Here is a 13049-nt window from a genome sequence, read left to right on the forward strand (position 1 = left end):
ATACCCTGTCCTTATTTCTATATATCCACATTTCTTATTTCAATCACTATTTGATCTCTAATGAAGGAATCTGCTAGAGTTCCAGAATTGGAATTTTGACTTTAAATTATTTAACAGGTTTAGATGAGTTGCAAACGGGCTATCCTCTTCGTGGAATTGGTATTTTACATGATATTTGAGTATTTTAGTGTATCTTATCCCTCTTTCATTATCCTTTAGTAAACAGAGGGGATAACTAGGATACAGGAAGAGGTGGGAATGTAGAGAGGCCTGAGAGGATGGAGTGTAGCAGTGGGGAAGGAAGAAAAGAAGAAGCAGAAGGGAAGGAAGGAAAAAAAAGGGAGACCAGAAGACAAAGAGAAAATAGAAGAAAGGATGAGGGGTGGTGAGGTTGGGGGGGGTGGGGAGGGAGGGCAGGGGCGGGGATGACTGACAAACTCTGGGAGAAAATACACAAATGCAAGAGAAACTTTTTCACTCTGTCTTGATGGACTTCATCTGAACAAAAAGCTGTTCAGACAAAAGTTTATATAATAATTATTACTACATAATTACTATATAATTATTACTAATAATTACTATATCATTATTACTAATAATTATTACACTGGTATTTGTTCAGCTCTATGTGCTAAGTACTATATTAAGCTCTGCCTCCTCTCGCCCCGTTGCCGCTTCCGCACTATCCCTCCTCCCCCCTCCCTCTCCTTCCCCTCCTTCGAAGCCCATATCATTCGCCTCTACTACCCACTCCAGTTACTTGTCGCCGTCATCTACCGCCCTCCCGGTCCCACCTCCGACTTCTTCAACCACCTTGACCCCTTTCTCACCTTCCTTTTCTCCTTCTTTCTGCCCACTCTGATCCTTGGAGACTTCAACATCCATACGGATGTACCCGACGACTCCTCTGCCGCCCGCCTGCTATCCCTCCTCGACTCTGCCGACCTCCTCCTCCACCATACCGCGCCCACTCACCGACTCGGTCACACCCTCCATCTCGTCATCTCCTACCGCTGCACTATCTTCTCCCTCACCAACTCTGAAATCCCTCTCTGACCATAACCTTCTCACCTGCCTCATCTCTCACACTCCCTCCCCCTGCAAATCTTCGCTACTGCCCCACAGAGACCTCCGCTCTCTCGATCCCATCCGTCTTTCCAATAGCATCTCTCCTCACCTTGCCGCCCTGTCCTCTCTTCCCACTCTCGACGATCAGGTCTCCACTCTCAACTCCACCCTCTCTACTCATCTCGACTCTCTCGCCCCCCTTTCCCTCCGCCGCTCTCGCTCCACTAACCCACAGCCCTGGATCACCTCCTCCGTCCGCCTCCTATGCTCCTATGCTCGAGCTGCTGAGCGCTGCTGGCGAAAGTCCAAGCACCAAGCCGACCTCACACACTTCAAATTTATCCTTTCCTGCCTTAACTCTGCCCTCTCCTCCGCCAGGCAAAGCTTCTTCTCCTCCCTCATCGACACCCATGCCCGTCACCCCCGCCGATTGTTCCGGACCTTTAACTCTCTCCTTACGCCCCCTGTTCCTCCCCCTCCCCCATCTCTCACCCCCAATGATCTGGCCACCTATTTCCTCATGAAAATCAACACGATCAGGTCTGAGCTCCCCAAAGTCACCCCTCCGCCTCTCCCCTCCCCCCCAACAACCCCCTCCCCTATTTTCCCATCCTTCCCTGCAGTATCCTCAGAGAAGATCTCCTCCCTCCTCGCAAGTGCCACCCCTTCCACCTGCGCCTCGGACCCCATTCCCTCTTACCTTCTTAAAACCATCGCCCCTGCCCTCCTCCCTTCCTTAACTTCTATTTTTAACCACTCAATCTCCAAGGGCTCCTTCCCCTCTGCCTTCAAACATGCCCACGTCTCCCCCATCCTAAAAAAACCCGCTCTTGACCCCACTTCCCCCTCCAGTTATCGTCCTATCTCCCTACTACCCTTCCTTTCCAAAATCCTAGAACGAGTCGTCTACAATCGATGCCTAGAATTCCTTAACTCCCATTCTCTCCTAGACCCCCTCCAATCTGGCTTCCGTCCCCTCCACTCTACCGAGACTGCTCTCTCTAAGGTCACCCATGACCTCCTTCTTGCCAAATCCAATGGCTCCTACTCCATTCTGATCCTCCTTGACCTCTCTGCTGCCTTTGACACTGTCGACCATCCCCTCCTCCTCCATACCTTATCTCACCTTGGCTTCACGGACTCTGTCCTCTCCTGGTTCTCCTCTTACCTCTCTGGCCGATCATTCTCGGTCTCCTTCGCTGGAGCCTCCTCCCCCTCCCATCCTTTAACTGTTGGAGTTCCTCAAGGGTCAGTTCTTGGCCCTCTTCTGTTCTCCATTTACACTCACTCCCTCGGTGAACTCATCCGCTCTCACGGCTTTGACTACAATCTCTACGCAAATGACATGCAGATCTACATCTGCCCCTGTCCTCTCCCCCTCCCTTCAGGCTCGCATCTCCTCCTGCCTCCGGGACGTCTCCACCTGGATGTCGGCCCGCCACCTAAAACTCAACATGAGCAAGACTGAGCTCCTCATCTTCCCTCCCAAACCCGGTCCTCTCCCAGACTTCTCTATCACCGTGGATGGCACGACCATCCTTCCCGTCCCGCAGGCCCGCAATCTCGGTGTCATCCTTGACTCGTCCCTCTCGTTCACCCCACACATCCTATCCGTTACCAAGACCTGCCGGTTTCACCTCTACAATATCGCCAAGATCCGCCCTTTCCTCTCCACCCAAACGGCTACCTTACTATTACGGGCTCTCGTTATATCCCGGCTAGACTACTGTGTCAGCCTTCTCTCTGACCTCCCTTCCTCCTCTCTCGCCCCGCTCCGGTCTATTCTTCACTCCGCTGCCTGGCTCATCTTCCTGCAGAAACGATCTGGGCATGTCACTCCCCTTCTTAAACAACTCCAGTGGTTGCCTATCGACCTCCGCTCCAAACAAAAACTCCTCACTCTAGGCTTCAAGGCTCTCCATCACCTTGCCCCTTCCTACCTCTCCTCCCTTCTCTCTTTCTACCGCCCACCCCGCACGCTCCGCTCCTCTGCCGCCCACCTCCTCACCGTCCCTCGGTCTCACCTATCCCGCTGTCGACCCCTGGATCACGTCCTCCCGCGGTCCTGGAACGCCCTCCCTCCTCACCTCCGCCAAACTGATTCTCTTTCCCTCTTCAAAACCCTACTTAAAAATCACCTCCTCCAAGAGGCATTCCCAGACTGAGCTCCTCTTTCCCCTCTACTCCCTCTGCCATCCCCCCTTTACCTCTCCGCAGCTAAAGCCTCATTTTCCCCTTTTCCCTCTGCTCCTCCACCTCTCCCTTCCCATCCCCACAGCACTGTACTCGTCCGCTCAACTGTATATATTTTCGTTACCCTATTTATTTTGTTAATGAATTGTACATCGCCTTGATTCTATTTAGTTGCCATTGTTTTTACGAGATGTTCTTCCCCTTGACGCTGTTTATTGCCATTGTTCTTGTCTGTCCGTCTCCCCTGATTAGACTGTAAGCCCGTCAAACGGCAGGGACTGTCTCTATCTGTTGCCGACTTGTTCATCCCAAGCGCTTAGTACAGTGCTCTGCACATAGTAAGCGCTCAATAAATACTATTGAATGAATGAATGAATATCACATCATCAATGATATTTACTGAGTGCTTACTCTGTGCAGAACACTACACTAAGCACTTGAGAGAATACAACAGAGTTTGTACTCGCTTTCCCTTCCCACAACAAAATCAGGGTGGCCCAGTGGATGGATCATGGGCCTAGGAGTCAGAAGGACCTGGGTTCTGGTACAGTCGATTAGACTGTAAGCCTGTCAAACGGCAGGGACTGACTCCATCTGTTGCCGACTTGTTCATCCCAAGCGCTTAGTACAGTGCTCTGCACATAGTAAGCGCTCAATAAATACTATTGAATTGAATATTCTAACCCAGTTCTTCCACTTGTCTGCTCTGTGACCTTGGGCAAGTCACTTAACTTCTCTGTTCCTCAGTTACCTCATCTCTACAATGGGGATTAAGACTGTGAGCCCCGGTGGGACATAGACTGTGTCTGAGCTGAATAGCATGTATCTGCCCAGTGCATAATACAGTACCTGGCACATAGTAAGTGCTTAGCAAATACTATTAGTAAATTTTTAAAAAACCTGTATATCAATATTATTATTGTTGATGATAATAAAAACAATAGTGATATTGTTAAACTCTATTTGCTAAGCATAATACTAAGCTTAAAGCAAATTTAAGATTATCAGGCCAGAAATAGTCCCTGTCCCACATGGGTGCAGAGTCCTAGCTGTGAGGAAAACAGGTATTGAATCCCCAATTATCCAAAGGGGAAATTGAGGCATAGAGGTTAACTGACTTGTCCAAGATCCCAAACAGCAAGTAAGTGGCAGAGCTGGAATTAGAACATAGGTCCTCTGCCTCCCTGTCTTGTGTTCTTTCTACTATGTCACAATGCTTCTATTTGGATAAAAATCAACTTCCATTTTTCTTCATCTCTGAATAGATTATGTTTCACTGGATTAGTATTTCATTGTTTCAGAACGATCTTTATCATCTCTGTCCATTTGTAGGTGTTGAAGTTTTTGTCATTTCAGTTTTTGTTGTTTCGAAGCCTAGCATCATAAAACTGAAAACCAGCCTGAATCTTTCTCTTTTTTTTTGGTAAATAAACAAAACCTACACAGATTGTCATGTGGTAGACATGAAGAATTTTCAAAGCCTTCCACATCCACTGACCATAGTCTGTCTCTGACATATCCTAGAAGTCCAAACAAGCTAGGGCAGGAGAAGCCCTTAAATGACCTCTTTTCTGGCAAAGAAGACAGTAACTGGACCACACAGCTAAGTTGGGCTGGCTCTAGAAGGCAGAAGGAGTTCTGGGCAGGGTTGCTTAGCCTTAGCAGGAGAAGAAGAGGAGCTGGAATGGCTCACAAGCTCTACGGGCCCTTTAGAGGAGAGGGGTACATGGTGTCTTCACTTCCTCTTGCACACCCTATGTAATTCTGTGATGCCTTTTTCTTTGTTTGTGGTTCTTTACCTGTCTGCCTTCCCCAGCTCCCTCCTTGTCCTTTCTCCACTGTGCTCTCCCCACCCATGTGCCTCTCTGCTCCCCTAGTTCTCTTGGAATCTGCCCCCTTACCCTCCATGCCCTGAAAAGTCCAAATCTGCCCTGCAGGCTTTTTCCTGTTCCTGCCCTTTCCCCCAGAGTTCACCCTAGGTTGTCCCCATGCGAAAATCAGCAGCAGGGACAAGTCTGGGCAAGACAGTAGGCTTAGGAGGAGATGACCAGCCCCACCCAGTCCTCAGCCCCTCCCTGCATCTTTGAGGGTCCCACCAGGTGAGGCTATAAGAGAGCTGCATGGTGGGGGAAAATGGACTAGCAGCATCAGTGGGACGAGGAGCAAAAAATGCTTCTTCTGGTTCTGGGGCAGGGAACCTGCCCAGCTGGAGCAAGTTCCAGAGGAGTCCCAGCCCGGGATGGGCAGATTTGGGGAGACAGGACGTGGAGAAGAGGAGGGGGCATGTCAAAAAAGACAAAGAGTCCAAAGGCACACCCGGGGAAAATATGCAGCTTATGTCCGGCATGGCCGTGAGCGAAGCCAGAGGACCCTGGCCCGGGCCGGCAGGCTCTGCGTCACCATCTGCTTGGGTCCTCAACTGCCAGGTGACCGCAGACATCGAGCCCGGTTGGAGAATCGAAACTTGGGAGAAATGAAAACAACCCAGAGAGGTGGTGAAAAACAGTCCTCGTGCTCCTTCCATTTCCAGGGGAGAGTGGCCTCTCTCTTATTGGCACCACCTGCACCTGCGTTCCGAGCAGCCGAGGTCTTCGCTTGGCTCAGATGTCTTTTGTCCCTGACTTCAATCAATCAGTCGATCAATCAATGGTATTTGTTGAGCGTTTGCTATGGCCAGAGCACTTGGGAAAGTAAACTATAACAGAGTTGGCAGACACATTCCCTGCCCACAGTGAGCTTTTCCTCACCCTATTCGACCTCTTTTTCGCATCGGTCAAGCACATGGATCCGGACCCCTCAAACATTTGATATTCATCCACCCTCAGCACCACAGCACTTATGTACAGATCCTTATTCTCTGCCATTTCCCCTGTCTGTACCTTATTTTAATGTCTTGCTCCCACACTAGACCGTAAGCTCCTTAAGGGCAGGGTTCAGATCTACCAACTCTATTGTATCGTATTCTCCCAAGAACTTAGTACAGTTCCCTGTACATAATAAGCGCTCAATAAATGCTCTTAGTTGATTGATTGATGGATGGATTTTTTTTGTCTTTCCACGGCCCTGAGCAGGAAGCACCGGTAGTGGCCAGAGCGGCCCTCTTCTTGGAGTGCGCCCGGTTCGTCCACCGCTGCAACCGTGGCAGCTGGCCCGAGTGGATGAAGGGCCATCATGTCAACTTGACCAAGAAAGGCCTCTCCCGGGGACGCTCTCCCATAGTGGGGAACAAACGGAACCAGAAGTTGCAGTGGAACGCGGCCAAACTCTTCTACCAGTGGGGAGATGTAAGCAACCTTTTCCTTCGATTTTCGAGGGGGACTCTGAATTCAGACAGAGGGAGAAACTTTGCAGTGCTGGTGCAATGGGATTTGAAAGCGGTTCCTCACCTTACCTGCATTTCGTGGTCCACTGAGTTCAGCGAGAGCAGGAGGTGGCCAGAGATGTCTCACACGCAAAAGGATGCCTAGCCAGTACAACCCCTGGCCTTTTCCACTCATGCCACTGGCAGGGTATTGTCATTATCATTATAGTGAATGTGATATTTCTGAAGTGCTTACTATGTACCAAGCACTGAGGCAAACAGGATAATCCGTTCGGACCCAGTCCCCGACCCACATAGGGCTCGCTATCTAAGTGGGAGGGAGAATAGGGATTTAGTCCCCATTTTACAGATGAGAAAACTGAAGCACAAAGAAATGAAGTTATTTGCCCAAGGTCTTGCACAGCAGGCAAATGGAAGAGCCTGGATTAATAATAATTATTATTATTATATAATTATTATAATGATTAGAAACCAGCCCTGTGTTCTGCTTCAGAGTTTCCAGGGCCAGGCTAAGCTTCATCTCTCCTGCATCATCCCATGACAAGCCGTCAGAAGTTTTTCTGGGCTGGGGAGGCCCCAGGCAGCATGGTAAACTAGCATCCTCTCTCTCTTTTCTGGGATTGAGTGTGCGATCTTTCTTTTTCACAATAAGATATTTAGCATCTTTCCATGGATCTCTCCAAACTTCCCAGAGTAAACTTGTGGTTGATTTCTACAGCTACAGTAGGATTTAATAATAATGATAGTAATTGTGGTATTTGTTAAGTGCTGTGTTTTGAGGTAGCTACAATTCAGTCAAATACAATACACTTCCTGCTCAACATGAGGTTCACAGTCTTATTAGGAGGCATTTAATCCCCACTTTACAGAGGAGGAAAGTGAGATACAGAGAAACTAAGTGATTTGCCCCAGGTCATACAGCAGGCAAGTAGTGGAGCCGGGATTAGAATCCAGGTCTCCTAACTTCCAGATCTGTGCTCTTTCCACTAGGCCATGCTGCTTCCCATAGGTCTACACTAGCTAATCCACGCTGTTATGGGGGTGGACTGAGTAAAAACAATGTACGGGAAAGTGTCCATTGGCACAGTCCAATGCGTTAACGGGCCTGATGCAAATCAACGTTTACATTTTTCCTTGGAAGGACTGAAAAGTCAGTCAGCCAATCATATTTATTGAGCACTTACTGTGCAGAGCACTGTACTGAGCGCTTGGGAGAATGCAATATAACTATAAATAGAAACATTCCCTATCCACAGGACACATTCCCCACCCCACAGCACTTATGTATATATCTGTAATTTTATTTATTTATATTGATGTCTAATTTTATTGATTTAAGTCTGTCTCCTCCATTCTAGACTGTGAGCTCATTGTGGATAAGGATTGTCACTCTTTACTGCTGTACTGTACTTTCCCAAGCATTTAGTACAGTGCTCTGCACACAGCAAACACTCAATAAATATGATTGAATGAGTGAATTAATGGCGCTCACAGTATACGATTGAATGAATGAATGAGCTCACAATCTAGAGCGGGAGACAGACATTAGTACCCACCCTCCTAACATTAATTTTTCCCGAGGTCAAGGACATCTTGGGAAGCAGCGTGACTCATTGGAAAGAGCACAGGCTTGGGAGTCAGAGGTCGTGGGTTCTAACCCTGCTTCTGCCACTTGTCAGCCGTGTGACTTTGGGCAAGTCACTTAACTTCTTTAGGCCTCAGTTCCCTCATCTGTAAAATTGGGATTAAGACTGTGAGCCCTATGTGGGACACCCTGATTACCTTGTACTACCCCAGTGCTTAGAACAGTGCTTTGCAAGCTTAACAAATTCTATTATTATTATTATTATTATTCCTTGCCCGAGGGCAATGTCACACAACCTCAGAAGTTATAGTGGGGAAAGCAATGTCTTTATGTCCCTCTCTCATTCTCAGAACCTGTACTCTTCTCTGCTTCCTCTTGCTTCTGAATAAAGGACTGTGGCAAAATCATCACCTGGGCCCTGCCCAGCCTCTGGATCCTCAACAATAATAGTAGTATGTAATGTTTATTAAGTACTTGCTATGCAGCAGTCACTAGGCTAAATGCTGGGGGTAGATAAAGGATAAGCAGTCTTGCCTCATAGAAAAAGCACAGGCCTGTGAGTCAGAGGACCTTGGTTCTAACCCCAGCCTTGCCATTTGCCTGCTGCATGACCTTGGGCAAGTCACTTAGCTTTTGTGTGCTTTAGTTTTTTTATCTGTAAAATGGAGATGAAATACCGGGTCTTCCTCCCCCTTGGTCTGTGAGCACCATGTGGGACAAAGACTTTGTGTGAACTGATCATCTTTAATCTACCCTAGTACTTGGGCACATAATAAGCACTCAACAGATACAACTACTATTAACATAATTGAATCAGAGCTAGTTCCTACTCCACATAGGGCTTTTAGTCTAAGAGGGAGGGAGGGCAGATCCTTTATTCCTTTTCACAGACAAGGATAATAAGGCACAGAGATGTTAATTAGTGGATCTGAGTAGACCCCAGGGCTCCTGACTCACAGTCCCATGCTCTCTGCATTAGACCTCCCTGCCTCCCCACTTCCTCCAAGAGTAACTACCATCTCTACACTGGCAGGATTAGCAGAGAGTGGAAGAATTATCTCTCATTCAGTTGGAAGACCATGAAGAGAAAGTTGCCCTCTCTTCCACAGGAGGATCAATGAGATTCCTTATTCAATAGCCAACTGTTCAGGAAACAAAACATCAAAGTTAGGATGGGATTGCTGTCCTCTGCACTAGGTCTAGAACAAGTACTCCTTCTTGGTAGGTGATAAACTTACTCAAAGGCCAAATATCTCCATCCATGTCGCAGCTGATTGGTGTCACTGAATTATTCTACTACTTAGGTAGCACACTGTAGAAAGATGGCAGGAATGGTAAAAAAGTGGAAAACTAAATCAAGGAGGCCAGTGTGTCCTTTAGGCAATTACCACTAGGTCAGCAACATAGAAACAAAGACCAAATGCATGATATTGAAGGTAACAATAGTGGCCACCTATCTCCAAAGCCCAGCAGATGATATTCCCCTTAGTTGCAAACAAGGCTCCAAGAACAAGGATGGACTTTCATGTAATCTCCAAGAATATTAGCACATGAGCAGTGGTTTCTCAAACTGACCCCGCTGACCATCCTCTGGAGGACTGCAAAAAGCCTCTGAATGTTTCCTTGGGTAAAATGAGTCTCTCACTATAGGGTGAAATTCTTCCAGATGAACAGTTCCTTATAGAAAGGCAAATCTGAAAAGTTGATGTCCAGTTCCATCTGGCTAGTAATCTTATCTGACCTAGCAGAGAGGGCACCCGCCCCCTGGCAGCCTGGGTGCAAGAGGAGGAGTGCATTGTCCCCATTACCACGATGCTCCTGGTAAAATTCCCAGTGGCTATACAGCCACACACAGTCCCAAAACACCTGACGGCTTGCCCCTACCTGGGATTTTGCTGCCTGGCCCGAGCGGCTGATCCTGGGGTCTTCTGGGGGAGTTTTTGGAAGCTAATGCTGCTTGTGTTCTCTCCCACTCTTCTGCCCTGATGCAGGCCATTGGCATTCGGCTGAACCAACTGTGCCATGCAGAGAGTGAGAGTCCTGCCAGCCTGCTGGGGCTCATTTATGATGAGGAGACCAAGAGGAGGCTGAGAAAGGAGGATGAGGAGGAAGACTTTTTAGATGACAGTAAGGAGACTCCCTTTACTACAAGAGCTCCCGCTTGTAAGAACCTCTGCTTTGGGAGCACATAATATTGCTCTTTTCTCTTTCATCTTCCTGACCTGAATCGTGCTTTCCCTTCCCACCCCTCACTGTGCACGGACGCGAAGCCTCTGGGAGAGACTCCGGCAGAGGACAATGTCAATGTAGGGTTGGAATTGAATTGCTCTTGGAGCAGCATGCTTCCAACTGGGCCTTTCAGATTGGCCGCCACACACAAGCCAGTGGTCCTTGGACTGATCCTTGGTCCCTGGATTCCAGGCTCTAGAAAATGACTACCACGTTGTCTTTAAAGATTTCAGGGCTGGCAAAGAGACATAGAAGGAAACAGAGCCCTCACTGAGAAGTAGAAAAAGTTATGCATGAAAGTTGCACTATTTAACATTGGATCAAAAAACACTAAAGCAATTCACCAACTCTTTCTAAGAACAGTGGGCACTGCATTTCCATTTGGAAAAAAATAATGAATCCCTTCAAATGAATTTTAAAAAGTGAATCCCCACACATCCCTCTCCCAGCATCATCCCTTTGTCTATGTGTCACACCATCTTTGTGTGTTTGTGAAATGCTGCTTTTTATAAAAATGAACCATCAGGAAATATCAGGGTAGTCCTGTGTATTTAGTTTCTTTGACTGATGATGGTGGAAGGCATAGCTAGGGATCCTTTTCTGTGGGTGGTGGGAAACATGCCACAGAAAACGTGCCCTCTCATAGATTGGTGATCCTGGGGACCACAGTGTGTTTATGGGGTCATCCATGGAAACGGGCAGTATAACGAGCTAAGCTTAGGTAGGACTGTTGTGGAACAGATAAAAGAATGGAGTTATCCCTACTCAGGGCAAAAGATGGTTCTGAAATAATCAGCTCCTGGGTCTGAGCCTGTCTGCCCGGGAAGTGAGAGATTCTAGAGGAAGGGAAAGAGAGGCAGGACTCAGCAACAGGTCCAAAGAGCAGATCCTGAGTTCTCCTGGAAGACAGATCATCTTGCTGTTGTTCCTTATAGTAGCAATGGTATTTATTGAGCTCCAGCTGAGGGAAGCACAGTTAGCGATAGAAGCCAAAGAACAGATCCCCTATCCATAGCTGAGATGCGTTCTCTAGGGACATTTTCTACTTCAGGCTCTTCCTCTTGTTTTCTTCTTTCTCTCCCCACCTTGTGAGGGGCGTAGAGTCTCCTCAGCCCTTCTCCTGCTCAAAATAGCACTTCAGGAGGGCCCAGCGTGGCTCAGTGGAAAGAGCATGGGCTTTGGAGTCAGAGGTCATGAGTTTGAATCCCACCTCTGCCACTTGTCAGCTGTGTGACTGTGGGCAAGTCACTTCACTTCTCTGTGCCTCAGTTACCTCATCTGGAAAATGGGGATGAAGACTGTGAGCCCCACGTGGGACAACCTGATTCCCCTGTGTCTACCCCAGCACTTAGAACAGTGCTCGGCACATAGTAAGTGCTTAACAAATACCAACATTATTATTATTATTATTAGATCACCAAAAATGTCCACAGGCCCCTAAATCTCTCCGGTTTTCATCCTTGTCAGAACAGGCAATATAAGGAGCCCGCATGAAGCAATCCCCACTTCCTCTCCCCCTTAGACTATTACCCCCACCTTTTGACTTTTAGTTAGCCACCCCACACAGTGAGGGGATCATTCGGAATCCAGAAAACCTTCCACCCTTCAATGAGGCAGGACTAAATGCTGGTAGCGATCTGGGCTGGGCCTCTCTTCAAGGAGGGAGTGAGAGTCCCAACATCTGCCCAGAGATTAGCCCATCTTGAGCATTGCTAGGGGCTGCAGGAGCATGCTTAGTAGGTTACTCTCTCCCCTGCTGGTGTGACTTCCTAACACACTGGCCCTGGCAACTGTACAGCCCACCCAGGTGAGTGTCAGCCTCAGGTGAAACCCAACTAGCAACTCTCTTCATTGTAATGTGTTTGTTCCCAGATTGTTTTTATCAGGAAAGTGGACACTTAAACTGGGTCATGAGGGAAATGGCAAAAAAAGCTAGAGCAGATTATTTAAGAAACTGCTCTCCCACGGTCCTCAAACCTTTATATAATAAGTTGTCGGTGAATTCACTCTTTTGCTATTTCTGTACAAGATCTGTTAACAGTCAGCAGTTTGGGAAAACCACCCTGGAAGTGAGACTTCTTAAAATGTGCTATTTGTCAGTTTTGTGTTGTTATTATGTTCTGAGTCTCCCCCTGCTGCCTGGATCCACAATGGCCCTGTTCTTCATTTAGCTCAAAGCAGGTGAGAATTTCTGCAGGGGAATCTCCTGAACCCTGAGGGGAAGAGTTGCCTGTCATCCCAGTCCATCTCCCAACCGATCCCCACCGGTTATTCCTGGATTTGATGGGGTAATCAGGCATCCCTAAGGGCCACTTCATGGAACTGGCCCCCAAAATGGCCCCATTATGGACTTTTGCATCATTCTCTTTTGTATTCCTTTCTGGTCCTGATATGGGGGCCAGAAACCCCCATCATTCCTGAAATGAGCCGAGGTTCAACTCCTGATTTCAGATTCCTGAAGTGCTTTCCTGGTTAGTTTCATTTCTGAGTAAGGGTTTAATCTCTAATTCAGAAAAGCCATTCTGTCAAACATTAGTCTCGCTTTTGGAGCACCCCAGTCAGCCGATTGGGGTGAGTTAAAACTCATTCCTGGATCAGCTTACTAAACTGTCCCCAACGTCAGAGCTGCCTCTTTCAACTTTGCTGTTATCC

At 47.8% G+C, this 13049-nt stretch overlaps 1 protein-coding gene across 1 annotated transcript in view; it reads left to right on the top strand.

The window, feature by feature from the left end:
* The window catches only part of UNC80 (unc-80 homolog, NALCN channel complex subunit), a 253218-nt gene that overhangs the window by 105276 nt on the left and 134893 nt on the right, over nucleotides 1-13049 (top strand). Inside the window, 2 exon segments of the mRNA XM_039912541.1 lie at nucleotides 6333-6545; nucleotides 10160-10295. Coding sequence (XP_039768475.1) covers nucleotides 6333-6545; nucleotides 10160-10295 — 349 coding nt within the window.

Source organism: Ornithorhynchus anatinus, chromosome 7 (genome assembly GCF_004115215.2).
Source record: "Ornithorhynchus anatinus isolate Pmale09 chromosome 7, mOrnAna1.pri.v4, whole genome shotgun sequence".
Taxonomy (NCBI): domain Eukaryota; kingdom Metazoa; phylum Chordata; class Mammalia; order Monotremata; family Ornithorhynchidae; genus Ornithorhynchus; species Ornithorhynchus anatinus.